General features: G+C 42.4%; 1 protein-coding gene across 4 annotated transcripts in view; it reads left to right on the forward strand.

Annotated features, from left to right (window-relative positions):
- TECPR2 (tectonin beta-propeller repeat containing 2) overlaps nucleotides 1-23,048 on the forward strand; it is a 181,856-nt gene that overhangs the window by 91,721 nt on the left and 67,087 nt on the right. For 3 of the 4 annotated variants that reach the window (XM_029597970.1, XM_029597971.1, XM_029597974.1), the window contains 3 exons: nucleotides 300-540; nucleotides 9,060-9,149; nucleotides 11,596-11,829. In XM_029597970.1, the coding sequence (XP_029453830.1) occupies nucleotides 300-540; nucleotides 9,060-9,149; nucleotides 11,596-11,829 (565 nt within the window). The remainder of the gene's footprint in view (nucleotides 1-299; nucleotides 541-9,059; nucleotides 9,150-11,595; nucleotides 11,830-23,048) is intronic. The other variant, XM_029597973.1, reaches the window with a different exon arrangement.

Here is a 23,048-nt window from a genome sequence, read left to right on the forward strand (position 1 = left end):
AAAATGACTGTTATAAGACACATAAGAAAAACCAGTGGAAAGCCATTGTTCCACTGTTTTCTGGGTTTTATTTTTGGTTGCATTAATATTTCCAAGATTAATAAAATAAAAATTGAAAACAAAGGGTCCCAGATAATAAAGAAAGTACAAGGATTGTGATGGGAACATTCCAGCTTGCAGTTTTAAAGCCTCTTTCATTGTTAACGTTGGACTCTTGTAGAGCCAAGCACCCTGTGAGCAGCAGGTAATATAAGTACACTTGTACAGGTTAGCTGATGAAGCAATGTGTTTTCTTCTAGGTGAGCATCACAGATTATATCGTGTTTGACCAGTGCAGCTTTTTTCAGACGATAATTCAGGCGACTCATACTGTAGCAACAGCGGCTCAGGCTCCCGTGGAGAAGGTAGCGGACAAACTTCGAATGACATTCTGGCCCCCAGAGCCTCAGTGTCAGCCCAGTCTTCTCGGGGTTAACAGCAGTGGGGTTTGGATTACTTCTGGAAAAAATGAACTTCATGTGGCCAAGGGAAGCCTAATAGGTTTGTGAATTTTTCACACTTGGTTTGGAGGTGGTAATGGAGATGAACTGTTTGCGCAATATGGAGCCAAAACCGCTTGGGGGCGGCAGAAGAATGTTTCTGACCATTAATGGGCTGAGTGAAAGAGGAATGATGTTTAAGTCTGACTCAGAGTGGAAGAATGAACATGTGGCTTCCCTGAGTCTCCTGGACTCTGACTTCTTACTGTGCCTTTAAGAGTAGGAAGTGGTAGGATCTGCTATGTAAAATGGTAGTGGGACTAACGAGGCCAAGACCCAGTCCTTCCGCAAGTCCTTCAACCTTTATCTTGAGTATGCACTAGGCAAAGTCAAGCATGGTCAAGGTCTACATCCTTTACCGCTCCTTGCAGCCTTGCACCTCCTGTGTCTCTTAGCATCAGAAAATGTTTTGGTTTTTTTTTATTAAAGACCTTACTTCTACCCTCTACCACCTTTTTATGTTTTAGGAATACTTCTATAAATGGACACTGTGACCATTTACTGTATGAGATTGTGATTTGGTAAAATCGCTCCTCCTTTTTTAAATTTGTGAATATTGTGCTTCTAATTGATTCCAGCAAGACTGTGTTACTGAGAATATCCGATGCTACTGCAGGGAATTTCTTGTGCATAGTGACGTCGGAGAGCAGGATCTCGCTCCTGCAGTGCCAAATTCAGAATATAAAAATGAAGGGGTAGAATGTTTTATATTGGGAACTTCAGATTTTTGCTTTTATCAAAGGTGGGTAGTGTGAAATTGAATGGAAAACCCTAGTGAAAAATTTTGTTAATGCACAAGTAAAACATTTAATAAACTAAAAATTGAAATAAATATATAAAAACAGATATCCAAGTTTTAAAATCTGTTATTTCCAAAATTGTGGCTTCCCAAAATAATTGACTAACATGTTCATTTACAGAAATATAATTAAAAAAAAAAAGTTAAACTGGTGGTGTAGGATTTTTTTTTTTTTTAAATATGTAGTTTGCGTATTTTCCTGTAATGTAGTTTGCGTATTTTCCTTTTATGTACTGCCTAAGGTGCTTTTCTGAGTCCAGATCCATAAGGAAGTGGTGAGCCAGTCCTGGCTTTTCACCTTGCCTTTCAAAGATTTTCATATTGGGACATTCTCGGAATGCTTTGAAAGAGGAAGGGAGAAAAGCAGGACTTCCTGTGCCTATATGACAAGGGGCCTGAGCAAGAGGGAGATCGCTCTGTTTCTAGTCACTTTGATGGCAAGGAGGAGGTAGGGAGCCCAAGTACAACAACAAAAGTTTTTGCTGGATCTGTGTGGGCTTTTTTTTAGCCTGATACTGGCCACGCTTAAAGTTGTTTTCTTTTCATTTCCTTAGATAAGGCCACTAGGTCTCTCTGGGTCCCTCTTTCTCCTCCCCTGTGAATCCTCCAAACAGAAGAGTCTCCTCTTAATCAGATGCTTTTCAGGCAACAGCTAATTGGAGTCTTGACCCATAGATTTACAGACTGAGCAATACTGTTGAAAGTTAAAATTCAATGGCCTTTTTAAGTGGCTGTTTTTTAGGAGAAGGGAGGAGGAGGTTCCAAGATCTTTACGTTTTTAAGGGCCATTGGTTAAAACAAGCCCTGTCGACATTTCTTTCTCTGTAGACAAACGGGATTGATTAGCCTCACAAGTGGGTGACATCACCCACTGGTGCTGATGTGGAGCATTGCATAGCAAGCTGTAAAAAATCCTAGAAGACTTTACTTGACCTGTGCAGGACTTCCTGCCCTGCTGCTACCACCATACAGGGCCCCCTCTTTTTTTAGCCCTGTGGACCTAATCAGATATGTTTCACCTTTACTGTCTGCAGGATCATTGCTTTGATTTTTGGGTTCCTCAGTCATCATCTTTCTCTTACATACCTAGAACAGGTTTCTCGCTATTTGGTATTTTTTCATCGACAGGTGCTGAGCTCCAGGATTCTTTGGTGTCCATCCTGATGAGGTCTTTTCTGTGTCTTGTCCAACCTTTTATTCTTGTCACAATTTTGTCTTTTGGTTTCACATTGTTTTCTTCACTGTGGCAAAGAAGAAAGTCAGTGACTTCTAGTGGTGCCTGATGTTCAGTCAGAGGATGTCCGTTACCGATCATCAAGAGGCTTATATGAGATGTCTGGGCCTTGAAGATGATGTCCTAAGTGTGGCATCTGTTCAAAGATGTTTCCTAGGGCCATCAAATTCTGAAAGTTGAAACTGCTCTACATCTTTGGTTTTACTCAGTCTGATGTACCTTCATCAACACCTAAGCATTGGCATTGAAGGATCAAGGAGCCACACCATCTACCAGTAGTATATAAGGTATCCTCAGAGCCAAGACCAAATAAGAGGTCCGGGAACCTTTCCCCTCTGCCTACCCAGTGTGCAGGAAGGATTCCTCAGCATGGAATTTTGGCCTGAAACATGACACTGAGCATTGTGAAAAGGTATTGGAGTCTCAATGTTGTTCTATTTGGATGCTTGAGGCTGAGAGAAGGGAGGCTTCGCCAGAGGACCATGCCAGTACCATTGGTACATCTTCCTTGGTTTTCCAAGAGGATATTTCTTCCCCTACTGTGTCCCTTCCAATTTTGGCATCAGCAACCTTTGAGTAGAAATTGGACAGGAGGCTCCTTGAAGCGCTAGCTTAGCATCTCAAGCATGTGGATGTGCTATCATTGAGCACATCAGCTTTGGTTGTGGTGTTGACAGAACCAGTACTCAAGTCCTTTGCCAAGGCACCAACATCAAAACCACTATGCTATGACTCAACTTTGATGCTGTCTGCATCAATTTATAGACATTTGGCATCAGAAGGTGAAACCTCTCCAGAAACTTGACAGCCTAATATGAGGGCCAAAGCAGTCTTCGCATATGCCTTTTAAGGGTGAGACTGTATGGTTGATGCCACCTCTGACTTCTGAACCACTTGTCATCCCAGTGCTGGAATTTGAGTAGTGTTGGGATCTGCTTTTATGGCTCTGGCTATTCTGAATCTGAACAGGATTGATCTCCAGATTCCTGTCAGAACTCTCACAGCCTAGGAATAACGCATTGCCAAAAATCTGTCGTTCTCCATTGGTATGAAGAAAATGACTGAGGCTGTTCCATTTAAGTTGGCAATAGGTGAGCCCAAGGCTACTCAAAATTTTTATTTTTTTTTTTTGTAAAACAGATATCCATTACAACACAAACAGTAGTAAGGGCTCCTCATTTTGGCTTCCTTAACTACCTAAGTGCTCCTAAGGATCTGATGGTAGTGCCCAATCACCAGCTTCTCCAGGATGTACAGAAAAGGATGTAAGAATCCTGCTTACCGTGCTTCCTGTAGGCAAGAAGACAAATAGTACCAAGTCCAAGAAGCTCCTGGATTCAACAAAATCCAGCTACCACATCAATTTGTGGTGGTTTACTCTACCCTGAAAAGAGTTAAGAAGTCTAGGGTGTACTCTTCATTACCTCTGGGGTGTAGGGCAAGGATCTTAAACATTTTTTTCCAGAATGCTTAGCTTATATAGTGTTCTATCAGATCTTCAAAATTAAATACATGCATACCATCCTGAGGAGCACACTGAGTTCATTGAGTTTCTCTCATTGGAGAATCAACAGGACTTGTTCTCTCAATGGAGTGTAGAAAGCACTTGTTCCACTTGACCTGTTATGTTTTTGAGATGGCCTTTGCCATGGCTGTTGGAGCTCGCAAGTTCTTTCGCTGCGATTCTCGAGCCTTACAGAAGATGTGCATGACAGAATTGCTGACTTGCCAGGCACTAGAGAGAATCTTTTTGGAAATGAAGTTAAGGAAGCAGTGGATTAATAGGAGACCATTGTTTAGCGTTTCAAATATTCTCCATTGCCATCTCAGACTCCCCCCTCCACCTCTGGAGGTTCGTGAGCAGTTCTGTAAAGAGACCATCTTTTCCTTGAAAAGGCATTATCCTCTGTACTCTCACCCCTGCCAGCAGCAGAGTTGGAGGCCTCACTCTTGCAACTGTAGAAGCTCTAAACCATATGGTAACCCAAGCAAAACTACAGGCAGATTTTTGAATCCCAATAGCCAGAATCCCAATTTCCATGGCTAAGAATCTACCCATTGGAAGAAGGCTGAGGTTTTATGTAAACCATTGGATCCCTAGTATCATCAGACAATTACATCATCTGGATAATAAAGGAAGGCTACACATTACGTTTATAGACAATCCTGCCAAATTGTCCTTCTAAGGGGGTCCTTTATTCCCCCTTTCACAGCAGGAACTGCTAGAAAAGGAGTTCTCCCTCTTGCAAATGAGTGGTCAAGCCTATTATACCACAGGAGAAGGGGCAGGGATTCTACTCCCAGGGATTTCCTGGTACCCAAAAAGGCTGGAGGATACTGTCCCACCTTAGACCTAAGGGTCTTGAACATATTTCTCCTGGTATGTTTGGGAAAGAAGATACCATATCAGCTTTGGAAACTTTTAGAGATTGGGTGGCTAACAAAATTATCCTGATACAGACAGATAAGTAGTTGTGTTCTGTCCGAACAAGCAGGGAGGAACAGGATCACTCCTCCTGTTCTGGAGAAACTGTCAATTTATGGAACTAGCCTGTCTCTTACCTGCAAGAGCTACATATTTGGCAGGGAAAGAGCACATCGTAGCACACAGGCACAGTCAGGTGCTAGACCTCCACGAACAGTCCCTGCTTCAGTTGATGGCGAATAAGATATTTCTCAAATGGGGAACATCTGAGAGAGATTTCTCTGCAACGTTTTGAACAGAGAGGTTTAAAGCTTCTGTTTTAGGAAAGGATGGGAGGGGTAGACAAGGAGTCGGATGCTTTCTCTCTTCATTAGGAAGAGATCGTCTGCATGAGTAACCTCCAAATCCCTTGGTTGCAAAGACTTGAATAAAACTCAGAAAGGTTCAAGGAACTATGATTCTAACAGCTCATTTTTGGCCAAGAAAGATTTGAATCCATTCCCTTGGGCATTATTCATCAGGAAACCAATCCACTTGGGGGGATTCTCCAACTTTGGTCATGTGGAATCCGGAAACACTGTTTTACCCCAACTTCCAGTCTTTGGCCCTCACAGCCTGGTGGTTGAGAGTCAAATGATTTTGTTCCTTTGGTTTTTCTGATGAGATGTCGTGTCCGTCAGGTTTCTAGGAAGGAGACCACTACAAGATCTTATGGGTTTAAATGAAGGAGGTTTCCAATCTATTTTAAAAACATTTGTAATCTGCCAAACAAGAAATCAGTCCTCAGCAGAGTACAACTTATTATATTTAATTGTATTTGTATATAAGTACTACTGGTGTGAGGGGAAGACCTTAGATTCCTTCTCTTGACCTACACAAAAACCGCTTGAGTATCTTTTGTATCCGTTAATCCTGTCTCAAAAACACTGTTCAGGTTCAGATGAAATCTCCCATTATGCCATCTGCGGTATTGTGAATACTCAATATGGTTTTTACCCTTTTAAACCTGTGAACTCTTGTGAGTTCAAGTATTTGACCTGCAAGGTCATATTTTAGGTATTGGTCATTCATCCTGTGGAGTCAGTGAAGTCTCTGACTCTGGTGACCTATCCACCTCGTCATACTACATTTAATAATATTTGGATTTTTAGGTCATCTGGATAGTTTTCAGAAGCCATCTCCCTGGCTAAAAGTAGCTATGATGTTCCGCAGCATGGGGGAACTCTTATCCGCATAGAGAAGAAGTGTTCCCGAGGGTGTGTTTAGGTCAGAGAGGGAAAACAGTGTGCATAAGTTGCATTTTCAAATCTATGCGTATTATTTTCTATTTAAAAAATATCCGTAGGAAAAGCAGGTACAAATGTCTGTGGGTATTTTTCTAAGGGAAGATGTACACTTACTTTCCCTTTTTAGAACTGGTGAAAAGCCCGCAGTTTAAAAAATTCCCTTGGACTTTGCAGCTGTGGAGACAGGTTTGTTTTTTTTTTGGGGGGGGGGGGGGGGTTTGACCCAGCAGTTTCCTCATGCTCCTTTGTGCTTCCTGCTCAATCGGAACCAGGGCTGGAGTCTGGCACCATGAGCCTTCATTTCCAACTACCCAGGGATTTTTCTCCCCTATTTTATATCCTCCCCGCCCCCAATATACCTAATCTGGGTGTGGACTGGGGTCTGTGTACCAGGGCTCTCTCTCTGGAATCCTGAATCCGGCCACCAGATGTCGCTTTTGAGCAATGACCATGACTCCCTCTCACTCGGGAGATGTGAATGCTGCCTCCACAATATCCCCAGCTGACCCAGGGAATGGAAGGGATTGTGCTAGGGGACTTACTGCGTGGCAGTGAACCGCACTTACCATGTGAGCCACCAGGCTGGCTAATGCAGCCGGTTTTGAAAATTGCTCTTTATTGCTCAAAGTGGTTTACAGCGTTATTCGTATTCATGCCTTCTCCAAGAAGCTTACTGTCTAAGTTGCAGTGTAATAGGGTGATGCTGTGCGCTCATCCCAAGTTCATCCTTAAGGTGTGGTATCTGATTTCCACCTTAATTAGTCAATCCTGCTACCAAGTTTTTCCTCAGGCCCCATGCTCTCGAAGGTGAACAGGTGCTGCACAGTTTGGATGCAAACCTTCTTCTTGGAGTGGACCGAAGCACATAGAACATTCACCCAAGACTTTGATTCCTTTGACCGAAACAGGGCTGGATTTCCTTTTACTGAATGTACCATTTCCAGTTGGATTGCGGGCTGCATCTCCTGCCCAAGCAGGTTTGGCTCTAAGATCACCCTCTAATGAGGAGATTTGTATGACTGTACCATGGACTTCTGTTCGCAGATCTACTTCCCATTATTGTTTGGACAGTGACTCCCGGTGCAACAGTAAGTTTGGTCAGTCTGTCCTCTAAGGTCTCTTTTAAGAGGTAGAATCCAAATCCATCCCCCCCCCCCTCCCCAAGGCTCTTTCTTATTATTTCAGCTGTCATCTATAAATGAAAGCATGTAAACTTACCGTATATATTTATACATGCGTTTGTTTTATCTGTACTAGATTTTTGCAGTGTTATATACATTGAACTTTCAAAGTATTATTTACATGTATTCAGCAGCTAGACTTGTATCTGGATGTCCATTATCTGCTCATATTACACCTGCATTTCAGGGCTTACATTGGCTTCCTGTTGAGTCAAGGATTATATTTAAAATATTGACCCTTGTTCACTGGGTTTTGTACGGGAAAAATGTCTTATATATGTAAAACAGGTGCTGTTGCTATATTGCCTTGAGCGTGCGTTGCGCTCTGCCAGTCAGTAGCTTTTAGCAGCTCTAGGGGTTAAACCGGTCTGCTTGCAATTGACTGGTCATCACGCATTTTCACAGGTTGCCCCCAACGCTTTGAAATGCTCTTCTATTGGATCTACATAAGGTTTCTGATTATAAACATTTTTGAGAGTTATTGAAATCCCATCTGTTTAAGGATGCTGTTAATGCACTGTTATATAATCTCTTTTTATTGTTATTTTATTTTGTTTGCTTATATCATATTATCTGCTTTGAACAGAATATAGTAATTTAGTGTAATATAAATTACTGTAAATATCTGTGTATGTAGTTGTCGCATCCAATGGTAGTCCGTTCTTTCCACTTTTCTGTTGACAGATAACCCTTAGCTAGGGATTCCTACCTGTGTGGCTGATTCATCCTGCTTGCCTGCGCAGAAAACATACTTGGAACAGGTGTTCTCCATGGACAGCAAGATATTCAGCCCCACATTCCCTCTCGCCTTCCCTTTCTTGGAGTTGGCTTCTTAAGCTTTTATATAGGAGTGAAGAGGGGGCCCTGCAGGATGGCAGCAGGGCAGAAAGTCCTGCACAGGTCAAGTAAACCTTCTAGGCTTTTCTGCAGCTTGACATGCTGCATGGCTGCCATTGGACCACTGACACTCACAGCACGTGGGTGATCATCCTGATAGCTGGGGAGAACAACCGTTGCATAAGCAACTTAGAATTCTTTCTGTGTAGGTGCTTGACTCTGTTTCTTGTGCGCCGTGTGTGGGATGCAACGCTGCTTGTTGAAGGGGTTTCTGTGCAAGTGGGTTTTTTTGTCTGCTGCTGTTTGGCTTAAAGTGCCGGCTGATGCCCCCTGCAAACTGAGCTCTGCAATCCATTCTTTACTGTGCAGTAATTGTGTTTAAAGTAAGGAACATGGCTCTCAGATCGGCCAGCATCCAGGAATTGTTCATATCCGAGGGGCTGTTCAGTCATGCAGTCTTGAGTCATCCAGGTGTTTGTAGGCATGATATTCATTTATAGTTAAAAAGATCCATTTGGGAATATATACAGGTTGGAGTATTGTTATTGGTGTGGGGATTAACCAGCTCTGTAAGTAGCTGCCAATTCTAAACACATATAGCTGACTATTTTTTTGGGGGGGGGGGGGGATGTGTGGTAGGGGTCTGATAAGTGTTTTCTCAACTTTCCTACCTGATTGAACACAGTGTATTCATTTTATGTAGATTTTGATAAAATGCTTTTTTTTTTTTCCCCCCAAATTGTTCTTCATTCTTTCAGGAACATTTTGGAATAATGTTGTGCCTCGTGGTACGGCTTCAGCTACAAAGTGGGCTTTTGTGTTGGCTTCTGCAGCTCCCACTACAGAAGGTTAGAAGTTAATAATAATAATTACTTGTTATTCACGTTACAGTTAACGAGACTTACAGTCCCTCAACTGCAAAGTGCTTTTAAGCCAAATGTGAGCATAGGGAGTTAAGTGACTTACTCAGGATCACACAGTGAGTGCTAATAGGTGTATTGCAGTTCTCTGACTTCATATTATACGCTGCCAGCTTGTGCTATAAATGCAGATGGCTTTTCATATGTGTTACAAGGGAAAAGTCGGAGGAGGGGGAGGACAGACAGATTTGAACATAAAAGATCAGCCTGGATTGCAGCCTGCTTGTTTTTACAGTGTTGGCTGATTGTCACTGGGTTGGAATCCATCATTGGATCAGATTTGCTAAAGCTGCAGGAAGCAGAAAAAGAGGTTCAAGGACTATTATATATGAAGCCAGGTTTTCTTTGACACTCCCAGCAGCTGCACCATTAAACAGAGCCTTCAGAGGTCACATATTGCAGCATCCTGTGACCCTGCTATAGCATTTTATTTACCTCAAAGGAAGAGTAGGCCTATGCCCACGAACACGCGGTAACTCAACATCATTATACCTCAGTTTTTAGATAGATATCCGGTAAACGTGTGCTGTACTCTGTAGTGCCACAATTTTATCAGTACAAAGGCATCTCTGCAGGTGAAACAGTTTTTTTTTTATGCGCAGAAAGGGCCTTGTACAAACTTGTCCACCCAACATGCAGGGTAGATTTGCCCATGTATGTCCTGCGTGCATGGAAGTTTACTCTGAGTTATCTGGGCTGAGCACTGCCTCCATTGCATGCAAATCTATCTCACGCATATTCGTTATGGATATTCTGAAAACCAGGCCTCTTTGTTGGCCATCCCTACCAGAAGGCGTTTGACAAAGTCCCTCATGAGAGGGTTCTGAGAAAACTAAAAAGTCATGGGTTAGGTCCTGATGACTTTTTGTGGATTGCAAACTGGTTAAAAGACAGGAAACAGAGAGTAGGATTAAATGGTCAGTTTTCACAGTGGAAAAGGGTAAACAGTGGAGTGCCTCAGGGATCTGTACTTGGACCGGTGCTTTTCATTATATTTACAAATGATCTGGGGTACGACAAGTGAGGTTATCAAATTTGCAGATGATACAAAATTATGCCGAGTAGTTAAATCATAAGTGGATTGTGATAAACTGCAGGAGGACCTTGCGAGACTGGACGATTGGGTATCCTTATGGCAGATGAATTATAATGTGGACAAGTGCAAGATGAAGCATATAGGGAAAAATATTAGGAGTTACCATCCAGGAAAAAGATCTGGGCATCATAGTTAATATTATATTGAAATCATCAGCTCAGTATGATGTGTTGATAAAAAGCAAACAGAATGTTAGGAATTATTAGGAAGGGATTAGTAAACAAAACAGAGAATGTCATCATGCCTCTGTATTGCTCCCTGGTGAGACCGCACATTGAATACTGTGTGCAATTCTGGCATGACATCTCAAAAAAATATATAGTCACACTGGAGAAAAGTATAGAGAAGGGTGACCAAAATGATAAAGGGGATGGAACAGCTCCCCTATGAGGAAAGGCTGAAGAGGTTAGGGCTGTTCAACTTGGAGAAGAGATGGCTGAGGGGAGATATAATAGAGGTGTATAAAATCATGAGAAGACAAGAACAGGTAAATGTGAATCAGTTATTAACTCTTTCGGATAATGCAAGGACTAGGGGGCATTCCATGAAGTTAAGTAGCACATTTAAAGCAAATTGGAGAAAATTCTTTTTCACTCATTGCACAATTAAGCTATGGAGTTCATTGCCAGATGATGCGGTTAAGGTAGCTAGTGTAGCTGGGTTTAAAAAAGGTTTGGCTAGGTTCCTGGAGGAGAAATTCATAAACTGCTATTAATCAATAGGAAATAGCCACTGCTTGTTGCCAGCATTAGTAGCTTGGGATCTATTTAATGTTTGGGTACTTGCCAGGTACTTGTGGCTTGGATTGGCTAACAAGATACTGGGTTGATGGACCCTTGATCTGACACACTATGGAATATCTTATGTACTGTAGCTTATGGCATCATAGTCCCAGTGTGGGCTGGATGCAGTTGAGTTGAAATCCCAAAGGCATAGGAGGAAAGAGCTGGAGATTGGGGAGGGGGGGGGGGGGGGGGGAGATAAGTGGTCTTGGGGGAATTCTCTGAATGTATATGACAATTTTTATTGTAGATGTAAGTTATGTTTCTTCCGAACATTAAGAAATAAGCATCAAGTTTATTATACAAAGTTAAAAAAATAAATTAATTAATTAAAGTGGACATAACCTTCTGAGCATCAGATGACAAGTGCATGCTAAGGAAACTGAAGTTTGCCTGAGAAGTACACTGAGCCTGTAGTCACCTCACAGTACATAAGTAAGGTAAAATGATATTTTCAGAGAGAGATGTTCTGATATGTTATATGTTCCTTCTGTAGGCAGCTTTCTGTGGCTGTGTCAGAGCAGCAAGGATCTGTTTTGTGTGGGGGATCAGAATCCGCAGTTCCGTCCTTCCACGGTGCAGCTGCCTCCGGATATGGAGATGGTGCACTTTGCAGCCTGTCAGGATGCCGTGTGGGCTTTGGATGGCTTGGGACGAGTCTTCATCAGGACGCTTTCTAAAAATTGCCCAACAGGGATGCACTGGACAAGATTAGATCTTTCTCAGCTTGGTAAGGTGCATTCCGATTTAGTGGCATTAACTAGATGTCGCATCTTTTATTTTCTTCTTCCTTGGTGTATCAAGGAAACAATATAAACAAAAATTAGATGTGCTGGATATAACTTGATGTTTGTTGCTGACTGCTGATGCAGTAAGAGAACAGAATTTCAGGTATTTGGTTTCAAGGCCTCAGTGGTCACAGAAGTATGTTTGCTCTTCTAAATCCATGATCCAGTCACAGTCCTGAGTGACTTGGGTAAGAAGCACAAATGAAACAAAGGATGTGATGTGAACACTTCTACCCAGGAGATGTGCCCAGAGGATCCACCTCTTCTCTTGCTGTTTTGACGCGGGGTGTTCTTGTGTCTGAGCTCAGAAGGGGAGGGGTGGGTGTAATTATGACTGCATGTTTCTTGGGCATCAATACTGGGGTTGGCCTGAAAAACTAATGCCTCCTAGTTAGGGCAGAGGGTGGTGGGGATGGAATGGTATGATGGGACAGAAAACCTCGGTACAACTGTATTCTGAACTTTATAAAAACATAAACAAAATTCCAAGGCCTGCTGCATAGATATGGATTGTATAAAAATGTGGGTTTCCTCTACATTCAAGCAGGCCAGTCCACACAAGTGCCAACCAACAGATGTAGACTGAGATCAGCTGACTCGCTGATATCACACTCATATAGCACTGCACTGACATCAGCCTGCCAGTACTCTCTGTCTCCAGCAGATGGTGGACGAGTTTGTCATGTGGGAAGCTAGGGCCTGGCTAGGCCGGATGAACAGAAGATTCTGAAGGGCAGCTCTTGAGGTGACAGATGGATTCTCCCTCCTTCATTTGAATGTAGCCCTTAGCTGTTTTTAGCCTGCAAGGATGTAAAATGTTGAAAAAAGAGCTATTTCCTGAGGTGATAGACCTGTGCTCCCTCCCGCAGTGGAGCAGGTAGGAACAAGGGGCTTCCAGGGGGTTCTAACTCCTTTGGATCTTATACTTTTGTTTTTCCATACCCCCCACTCTCTTTTCTGCTCCTGCTCTCTTTGGCTTTAGGTTGCCTTTGTGCGATAAAAGTTAAAAAAAAAAAAAAAAAAAAAGGAGAGTCATTGCTTGTGCAGTTGTTGCAACTCAGTATCGTGGCAGGCTGAAGGCTGAGTTTCATGTATGAGGGATGTTAAACACGGATCATGCCTGAAAGAGTCAGGGTGAGTTGTGGGAGCCTGCATGTCTGCAGGGGGGGAGTGCCTGGAACAGGCTCGGGTGAGAGGAATTAAGCTGGTGCTGGATTGAGCGTTCAGGGAGCTGCTCCTAGTGGAGAAATTTCTTGCTGGAACCCAGCGGTATTCGGTGGAATGAGACTCCCCAGGATCGTCTGGAGTATGTGCAACAGTGGGATTGGTCTCATTGCTGTTTCCCGCTGTGGGAACAGGGAAACTTATAATCCTGTTCCTCTGTCAGGTGGCTATAGTGTTTGTCTGCCCACAAAGTGCATGGCAGCTGTGTGCAACTGCAGCAGGTAACAGTTCTCATCTTCCATTGTGAATTGAGCCACGCTCCTAATTGAGAGCTGTGCTGGACCTTCCCTTTTTTTCAGGGCAGTATGTTGCGCCAAGAGATGGTGCTCTGAAATGGGGTCGTCCATGTTGTGCTTTCCGTCGGTGGTTTGAATGGGTGGGAAATGTGGCCATGTTTGTGTGTGGGAGAGTGAGAGGCCTCCTCTGTCTGTCCTGCAGATGCGATTCAGCCTGGGCAGTATCCGCCTTTCCAGTGGAGCAGAGTATGGCTTCCTATTTTTAGAATGTCATTGGCATTAATTATATATCTCTGGCACAGCTCTGGGAATTGTGCTAGTTCCGGAAACCACTCCAGGGTTTAGATTTGGTCCAGAGGTATTAGCAGAGATCCCTGATGAGTATTATCCCTTACTGGAAGTTTCCTCAAAACTGGTATGAGAGCTGCTTCAGAGAGGTGATTTGCTGGCTGCATGTCCTCTGGAAGAGGGTGTTTTCCATGGTATGCTGCCGACAGGCCTGTTCAGCCCTTCCTGGGAAATAGAGGCTGAGGCTAGTTTACATGAGGGATGGCTGATTTTCTTTAGGTGTCTTCGGTTGCTCTTGGATTTCTTCTCCAACTCCAACTTAACCAAGCTTCTGATTAGAGGACAGCTACTTTTTGGGGACCAGTTGGTGAAGGGTGATTCCAAAGATTGCTGGGCATGTGGGCCGAGTTCTGGTGGCTCCAGATTGGCCCCAGTAGCCACAATATGCGGATCTAGCTCACTTGTGAGATGGTTCCCACCTCTTGGGAACTTGCTCAGCTCTGGTAGCTGAAGAGGGGAACATCTAACCAAGAAGATGGATTTGGCCATTCCCCGACTAGATGGTGAGGACTATGGATGTGAGTCTCTAAGGCTGTGGACCGCACTGTCATGAACTGGTGGCACAGGGGCAGTGGTCTCCCAAAGAGGTAAGTTGGTCCATTAGCTAGTTTTGCTGATGTTTGTGGATTGATTGAGTGGGAGAGATGTGAGGGTGACCTTGGACAATGCCACAGCAATGGTCTACATAAATCAAGGGGGATCCTGGAATCAAACGATTTCTTGGGAGATGGATGTTCTGTTGCCATGGGTGGAAAAGCACCTGTGAGCATTGTCAGTGTCTCACATTGTGAGAGTTGACCAGTTCAGGTGGGGATTCTCAGCCGCCTGGTCCTAGGCCCAGGGGTATGGGAGTCGGCAAATGAGGCCTTTCAGTTCACCATCTCCTGATGGGGTCATACCTTTTTGGATCTGATGGCAAGCTACGAGAGTGTGAAAGTGTAGCCATTTTACAGTTACAGGTGGGACTCTCAAGCTCGTACTTAATGTTCTCAATCCAAGGTGGCCACAAGACCAAATTTTAGAGGTGTTTGCTCCATGGCCCAAGATTGGCAGATTGCTGCAGAAGGTAGCCTGTCTCTTGGGCTTAGTCCTTCTAGTGACCCAGACTGGCTGCAGAGGTCATGGTATGTGGACCTTCAGCATCTGGTTGACAGCAGGTCGTTGTGCCTACCATTCCACAGGGACCTTCTGCAACAGGGGTCAGTTCTCCATGTGAATCCAGATCGCTTTTGTCTTATGGTTTGGCCCTTGAGAGGGTTAGACTGTTGAAGCAGTATTATTCCATGGCGGTAGTAAGTACTATGTTGCAAGCTCTCTTATTTTCTACATTTTTGACTTCTGTGCATGTCTGGAGGATTTCTGAGCATTGGTGTTTGGCGCAGCAGTGAGGCCCCGCCAAACCGGCTATTCCTTTGATGCTGGAATTTCTGTAGGCAGGTTTGTGTAAGGGGATGGCCCTTAGTACGCTAAAGGTGCAGGTGGCAGCTTTGACTTGTTACAGAGGTCAAGTTCAAAGAAGACCTCTCTCTTCACATCAAGATGTGTCCAGATTTCTGAGGGGTGTTAAACATATTCGACCACCACTGTGAATACCTGTACCGCTTTGGAGCCTAAATCTGGTGCTGACATTTTTGGCAGGTCCCACATTCTGTCGTTTTCAGCACCTCATTTTGTGTTTGTTAACTATGAACATGGTGTTCTTAGTTGCTATATGTTCAGCATGGTGGATTTTGAAATTGCAAATTCTCTCTTGTCGAAAGCCATTTCTAGTGATTACGTCAGGCAGGCTGCAAATTAGGATTGTACCTTCCTTCTTGAATATTGTATGGATTTGCATTTGATTCAGTCTTTGTTGTCATTGGATAGAATGGCAGATGAGAATGAGTTTGAGGTTGCATCCTTTGGATATGAGGAAACCGGATCATCTTTCTGTACAGTAAAAGTTCCTCTAAACTAAATACACATAGAGCGAATGAAAGAAGAGGGAACAAAATATATACGTCACAATTTTATTATTGATACAATCTTAAACATCTCTTATTTATACAAATTTCTATAATAAAGATTGTTTTTACCAAAACGTCCAATAGCCCATGGTCAGCACATACGTTAATTATTGTTTAAAACTTATTGAACACACCTCATCACACAACCTCAGACTTCAGCCTTTGCCCCTGCATACACTACATACAATCTATATTAGCATACAAGCCAATAAACAATGTTGCTGGTTATCCGCAGAGAAACCCCAATAGAGATCCCTGTTTTGCTATAAAATAGCTTCTTCAGGGGAATTTCTAGACGACATGAATAAATGTAAAGCCCACCCAGTTGTTGTTGTTGTTGCACATCCCATCATAACAGACCAAATTCTAAACAGGTAAGAATGCACATTGAATTAGAAAATAATAATGCAAATGCACTTCAGTTAGATCACGTGAACATTGGCTTCACTTAGTGCAGAAAACAGCATAACTCAGTTCAAATTGAAAAACTAAAACAAAAAGAGGATTTTAGAAAGCAAAAAAGGCAAAAAGTAAGTTTCAATGCTATTAATCTACATTTTTGTACTTTGGGTCCACAATCATATGAATGTGCCGACTGGGCTTTCTATTGGCACTCATTACGATATATAAATGTGGGGAACCTGTGTCTTCAAAAATATAAATGCAGTGAGTGACATCACAAAAAAACTGATCTATAAAAAAAAAAAAAAATCAAATAATTTAAATGTATGTGACTGTATGCTATACCACTTACTCGATTTTAGTGCAAGCTGATCATGACAACTCAAAGTTTGTAATAGAAGTTTTCAATGTGCTACCCATGTTATAAACCTGAGGAGAACCAATCACAAAAAAATAACTATCAATATGTATCAAAAAAGCAGAGATGTCAATTATGCACATGCAAAAAACTTAAAAAAAAAAAAAAATGTGTAAAGCACATCACCAATGGAGCGAATGTGCTACAATATAATTCATATTAAAAGAATATAAGAAGAGAACTTGTAAGCATGTACCTTTTTACATATAATTCCTATAAGAACCGCATCTCCTTCAACCCAATGTAAAGAGCATTGTTAGGCAGTAACGGCTGTTCTGAGAAAAACGCAGTCAGTGTGGCAGCATCTATTAAGTATTAAAGAACTAGAAAAAAGTTAAGAGTTACTGAAAAGGTTTCATTCAAACTAGTTAATAGCACATTGTGAATATAAACTCTCCCACCAAAGGAAAACTTATAATGTATGTCTAAAGGAAGTGACTTACGGGAATCGAACCTGTCATCAAAGCAGGAAAAAGGCAGCAAATGCCATGCATGCGCGCACTGACTGTTAAATACTGTGGGCTAAATGATGTCAGTCTGACATGACGTAGGCAGTGGAATGCACAAAAGATATAAGAAGGAAAATTATAGTAGGGACACAAATTCTAGGTCCCGATTTAAACCTCTAGGGACCCATGTGTTTGAAGACTAAATAAACCTCTGTTCGTTATAAGTGAGGGCACGGGAGTTATTACCCTTCCATTGCATGGATACTTTGCAAATAACAATTTAAGATCATCAAGAGAATGACATAACCAGTGTTCTCCCAGCAGGGCTTGTAATCTTTGGGTACGAATACAGCTTTTATGTTCAGTTATCTGAGAGCGGACACTTCTTTTGGTTTGTCTGATGATTAAACAATTTACAAGGGCACAGAATACCATAGACCACCTGTGTGGTTCCACAGTTGAAATCGCCTGGAATTTGATAAGCTTTATGTAAACATGGATGTTCAAATACTGACAGAGAAAGTGAGTGAGGACATATAGTACAATGTCCACACAGAGAATGCGAACCAATGGAGGAAACAGTACACACAGAAGGCAAAGTAGCTGACACCAATTGATCTCGTAAATTTCTTTTGCGTTTGAACGCAAAATAGGGGCTTCCTTAAAAGGACCATTACCTGCGAGAATGTGCCAATGATTGTGAATGATAGATTTAATTTGAAGAGCATGCTCTGAATAGGGAATGGCACAAACCAAGCATTCAGGAGTCACGCAAGGCGTACCACACAGTAAGTTTTCCCAGTTAACATATAAAGCCCGTTTGTATGCCTGCTGTATACATTTAAAGCTGTAACCCCGATCACTAAAAAGAGCCGATGGTATCTTAGCCCAAGCTTTATATTCCTAAACCAAATAACACAATCTATGCAGCCGCAAGAATAGGCTTACTAGTATGTTATGTTTAAGGTTTTTCGGATGAAAACTGGAATTATAGAGTAATGTATTTGTCTGTCGGTTTACGGTAAATGGAAGTGATGATCTTTCCTTACTTCACGGGGGAGTAAAGAAGGGAGAAGAAGCTTCTTGTGCCATAGTAGCACATTGAGTTAAGGATGTGGTTATGGCGGCCTGTGCACATGCGGATAAGTCATTGCCCAAAACAATTTGGGCTCATTCAGCCAGAGTGCAGGTGGTGTCTTGGGGATGGTTACAAATTGCTATCTCCGTCAGAGATCTGTAGAACGGCGACATGGTCTTCATTGCATACCTTCTCCAAGCATTATCGTTTGGATGTTAGGGTTCGGGATGACGTGTCTTTTTGCCAGAGCAGTATTGCAGGGAGCACAGGCAGCTTCCCGCCTAACAAGGAATTAGCTTTGTTACATCCCATTTGTGGGGACTGGCCTGATTAAATGCAGAGGAAGGTGAAATTATTAATTTTCTGATAATTTCCTTTCCTCTAGGTAGACAAGCCAGTCCACACTCCTACCCTGGATTGCCTGTGCTGTGTTATGTTGTACTGAATTGCCTTTGTCCTTCTCAGGGACGTTCCAAGAGGCAGAAATCGAAGGCAGATTCAGATGTCTGGGTCACCGAGGGACTTGGTAAATGCATGTCTTCTTTACCTGTTATGGTCATGGCATTTCCTTCTCTTCTGAGTCCATTGCTTTTTATCATTGGAAGTTTAAAAACAAAAACAAAACCGTAAAAGGTTTGAGGGAGGAAATGTATAGTGTTGAGGTTAAAGTTCAAGCATTTGTTCAGTTATCCACAGTTGGCTTTTCGAGGAATACTGATAGGCTGATGTCAGTGCAGGGATGTGACATCAGTGAGTCAGTTAATCTGTCTCCATCTGCTGGTTGGAGTGCATAACCCACTGGTGTGGACTGGCCTGCTTGTCCTAGAGGAAAGGAAACGATCAGGTAAGAAGTAATTTCACCTTTCTAGATAGTCTATAAGAATCTCGTCATTGATCCCGTGAGATTTGAGATTATTATTACATTGGTTTTCATCATCACACTTCACTTTTATTCTCTAGAGTTACTTACTGCTGTTGATGCCTGTTCCTCTGCCTTTATACATAGACTAATAGAATCATGATGCTGAGGCCAAATGCATCAGTGGTGAAACAGGGGTTTTATGTGCACTGTGATTCCTTGTTTTGCCTTGGGACTTTTCTGTACATTGAACTCCTATCCCTTAAGTAAACCTGCAGTTGGTGTCCTGATCCTTGCAAAACTATAATTAAAAGTGAGGTTTGAATAAGGTTGTTTCACAGATTCCTGAGGGAGCTATAAGATTGCAAGCATCCTTCAGTGCCATTGGTCAGAAAGCTACTAATTTATTTAAAATTCTTATTTTCCACTAATTTTGCAAAATCATGCTAAGCAGATCACATATTAACATAAACCATGATCGGCACAAACTATAATGAACAAAACATTCAAAATCCAATAAAATGAATCTTCGTGTTCTAAATCAAATAGAACATGCTCCCCAAAACAAGGACCCACAAATAGTTATAAAACCTCATTAAATACATTAAAATGCCTCCTGAAACAAATGAGTTTTTAACTTCTTATGAAAAAGTTATAATCCTCGATCAAGTGCAGCTCATTATGTAACCGTCAGAATTTAGTCAGGAAAGAGGTCCAGACAACTGATCCGTAAAGATAGACTTTTATTGCCAGCAAGATGCAGCTAAGACAAAGGCTTAGAACAACTGCATGCCACTCCCCTTGAGGAGTAAACTTTTATACATTCTTTCAAGTAGGTGTAGCTTACAATCGGACCACTACACACGTCATTTAACAGACATGATATGATCGACATTTTATAGCAGCAATGCTGTATTAATACGATGCTGTTGACGTGTGTAGTGGTCTGATTGTAAGCTACACCTACTTGAAAGAATGTATAAAAGTTTACTCCTCAAGGGGAGTGGCATGCAGTTGTTCTAAGCCTTTGTCTTAGCTGCATCTTGCTGGCAATAAAAGTCTATCTTTACGGATCAGTTGTCTGGACCTCTTTCCTGACTAAATTCTGACGGTTACATTTAGGCAGAGAATTGCATAAAATAGGGCCTGTAACTTAAAAGCACGTTCCTGAGTTTCTTGCAAACATGCTTCTTTAACTGAAGGGAGCTGCACCAGCCAGTGCCCTGTGGAACGTAAATTCCAGGTAGGCTTATATTCAGGATCAGATCTGAAAGATATGAAGGGCCCTCTTTATGAACAAGTTTAAAAACTAAACAAAGCACTTTAAAAACTATTCTCTTCCCAATAGGTAACCAATGAAGCTGGTATAAAGTTGGTGTCATATGTGCTCATTGCCCAAAACCTAGTAAAAGCTGCATGGCAGCACTTTGAACTAATTTCAGAACTTTAAGATTCCATTTAAGGAGACCAATGTACAAAGAATTAGAATAATCAATGGTCGTCAACACACAAGCTTGCAACAATACATGAAAATCATTTTGCCAGAAAATGCATTTTAGTTGCTGCAATAACTTTAACTTAAAAAATCTTGACCTCAGAATAGCTTTTAACTGTGCTTGCAGGGACCTACGGGTGTGTAACTGGACCCCTAGATCCCTAATAACCACAGAAAACATAATCTGGGTCCTGCTTATAGACCAGGAAGGCAACAAGTCAGGAATTTGGAGGCGACTAACCTTATAGTGCTTCAGTTTTCTCTAGATTTCAGCATGAGCAAGTTGTCACACATCCAGTCAAATATTCCATGCAAGCATTGTGAGATTCTACTAAATACAAGGGGCATACACCCCTAAACTGGAAGTAAAAGCGGAGTATCATCGGTGTATATGTGTATATCCAATTTCAGCCCTTCCAAAAAAATCACAGAAAGGCCAAAGATAGATATTGAATAGTACCGCTGATAAGAGATTTCAGGACTAATTGTTGTTCATGATGAACACTGCTCCCAGATTCTGACCTGTTGCTGATGACCATTCAGAAAACATGTAAACTACCAGATAATTATTCCCCCGATGCTTAACATCCACAGCCTTTCAAGAAATATCATATGATTTAGAGCAGTGGTTCTCAACCAGTGTGTCGCCAAGCATATGCAGGTGTCGCCACACTTCGCGGTCCCCTGCTGATCCAGCTGCTCCCCCTACCCGAGCAAAATAGTTCCTCTGCCCAGGCTTAAAAAGCTGATAGCCCAAGCGGAACGCGGCAGGACAGCTGGAGACAGCGGCACTAACATGCGCTCTTCTCCCCCCCCCCCCCCTCCCCGTGGCCCGGAAGAAGAAGTGGTGTGCAGTGGGTGCGTGTGTGGGAAGAAGAGACCATGCTAGTGCGGGTAGCGTCGGCCCGAAGAAAATAAGAGAGGCTGAGAGAAGGATGAGCAGCCAGGCTTGGAGAAAAATGAGGAACATCATCAACCCCCACGGCCGATGGGACTCCTTTCTCCGTGAGGGCTGAAAGTGAAGGAGGCTGCTGCCGCCTTTACGGTTGGAAGTGGAGGAGGCTGCTGCTGACGCTAGTTCGGTGGGGGCGGGGGGGGGGAGAGTGAGTAAGGGAATGAATGAGCATATGTGTTTGAGGTGCTGTGTGAGTGAGACAGCATGTATGTGAATGATTGAGAGCCTGTATATGTGAAAGAGAGTATGTGTGTGATTGAGAGACTGTGTGAGAGAGCATGAATGGAAGTGTATGACTGAGAACCTGCATGTGCAAGTTTGATTGAAAACCTGTTTGTATGAAAGAGTATGCATGTGTGATTGAGATCCTTTGTGTGTGAGAGAGATCATGTGTATGTATGATTAAGAGCCTGTGTGTATAAGAGCGAGAGCATGTGTGTCTGTGTGATTGAGAGCTGGTTTAGATGAGGGAACATGTGAGTATGTGATTGAGAGCCTGTGTGTAAATGAGAGAGAGCGCGCATGTGTGTGTAAGCATGTGAATGAGAGTCTGTGTGTGAGAGAAAAAGACAGCATGTATGTGTGTGATTGAAAGCCTGTGTGTGTAAGCGTGAAAAGACAGACAGCATGTGTGTAAATGTGTAATTAAGAGCCTATATAAGTGAGAGAGAAAAGCATGTGTATATGTGAGTGATTGAGAGCCAGCGTGAGAGAGAGAGGAGAAAGTTGCAAGCAAACCATCCTTCCTCCTCCTCCTAATTCAAAACAATCTCAGGGCACCTGGATATCAAGACTGGAGGATAGCTAATGTAACCCCAATATTTAAAAAGGGCTCCAGGGGCGATCCGAGAAACTACAGATCGGTTAGCCTGACTTCAGTTCCAGGAAAAATAGTGGAAAGTGTTCTAAGCATCAAAATCACAGAACATATAGAAAGACATGGTTTAATGGAACAAAGTCAGGATGGCTTTACCCAAGGCAAGTCTTGCCTCACAAATCTGCTTCACTTTTTTGAAGGCGTTAATAAACATGTGGATAAAGGTGAACCGGTAGATGTAGTATACTTGGATTTTCAGAAGGCACTTGACAAAGTTTCTCATGAGAGGCTTCTAGGAAAAGTAAAAAGTCATGGGATAGGTGGCGATGTCCTTTCGTGGATAGCAAACTGGTTAAAAGACAGGAAACAGAGTAGGATTAAGTTTCAAAAGGGAAACTTTGATAAAATGAGAAAAATTGTTAGAAAAAAACTGAAAGGAGCAGCTACAAAAGTAAAAAATGTCCAAGAGGCGTGGTCATTGTTAAAAAATACCATTCTAGAAGCACAGTCCAGATGTATTCCACACATTAAGAAAGGTGGAAAGAAGGCAAAACGATTACCGGCATGGTTAAAAGGGTAGGTGAAAGAAGCTATTTTAGCCAAAAGATCTTCATTCAAAAATTGGAAGAAGGATCCAACATAAGAAAATAGGATAAAGCATAAACATTGGCAAGTTAAATGTAAGACATTGATAAGACAGGCTAAGAGAGAATTTGAAAAGAAGTTGGCTGTAGAGGCAAAAACTCACAGTAAAAACTTTTTAAAATATATCCGAAGCAGAAAGCCTGTGAGGGAGTCAGTTGGGCCGTTAGATGATCGAGGGGTTAAAGGGGCACTTAGAGAAGATAAGGCCATCGTGGAAAGATTAAATGAT

The sequence above is a fragment of the Rhinatrema bivittatum genome, chromosome 4 (genome assembly GCF_901001135.1).
Source record: "Rhinatrema bivittatum chromosome 4, aRhiBiv1.1, whole genome shotgun sequence".
Taxonomy (NCBI): domain Eukaryota; kingdom Metazoa; phylum Chordata; class Amphibia; order Gymnophiona; family Rhinatrematidae; genus Rhinatrema; species Rhinatrema bivittatum.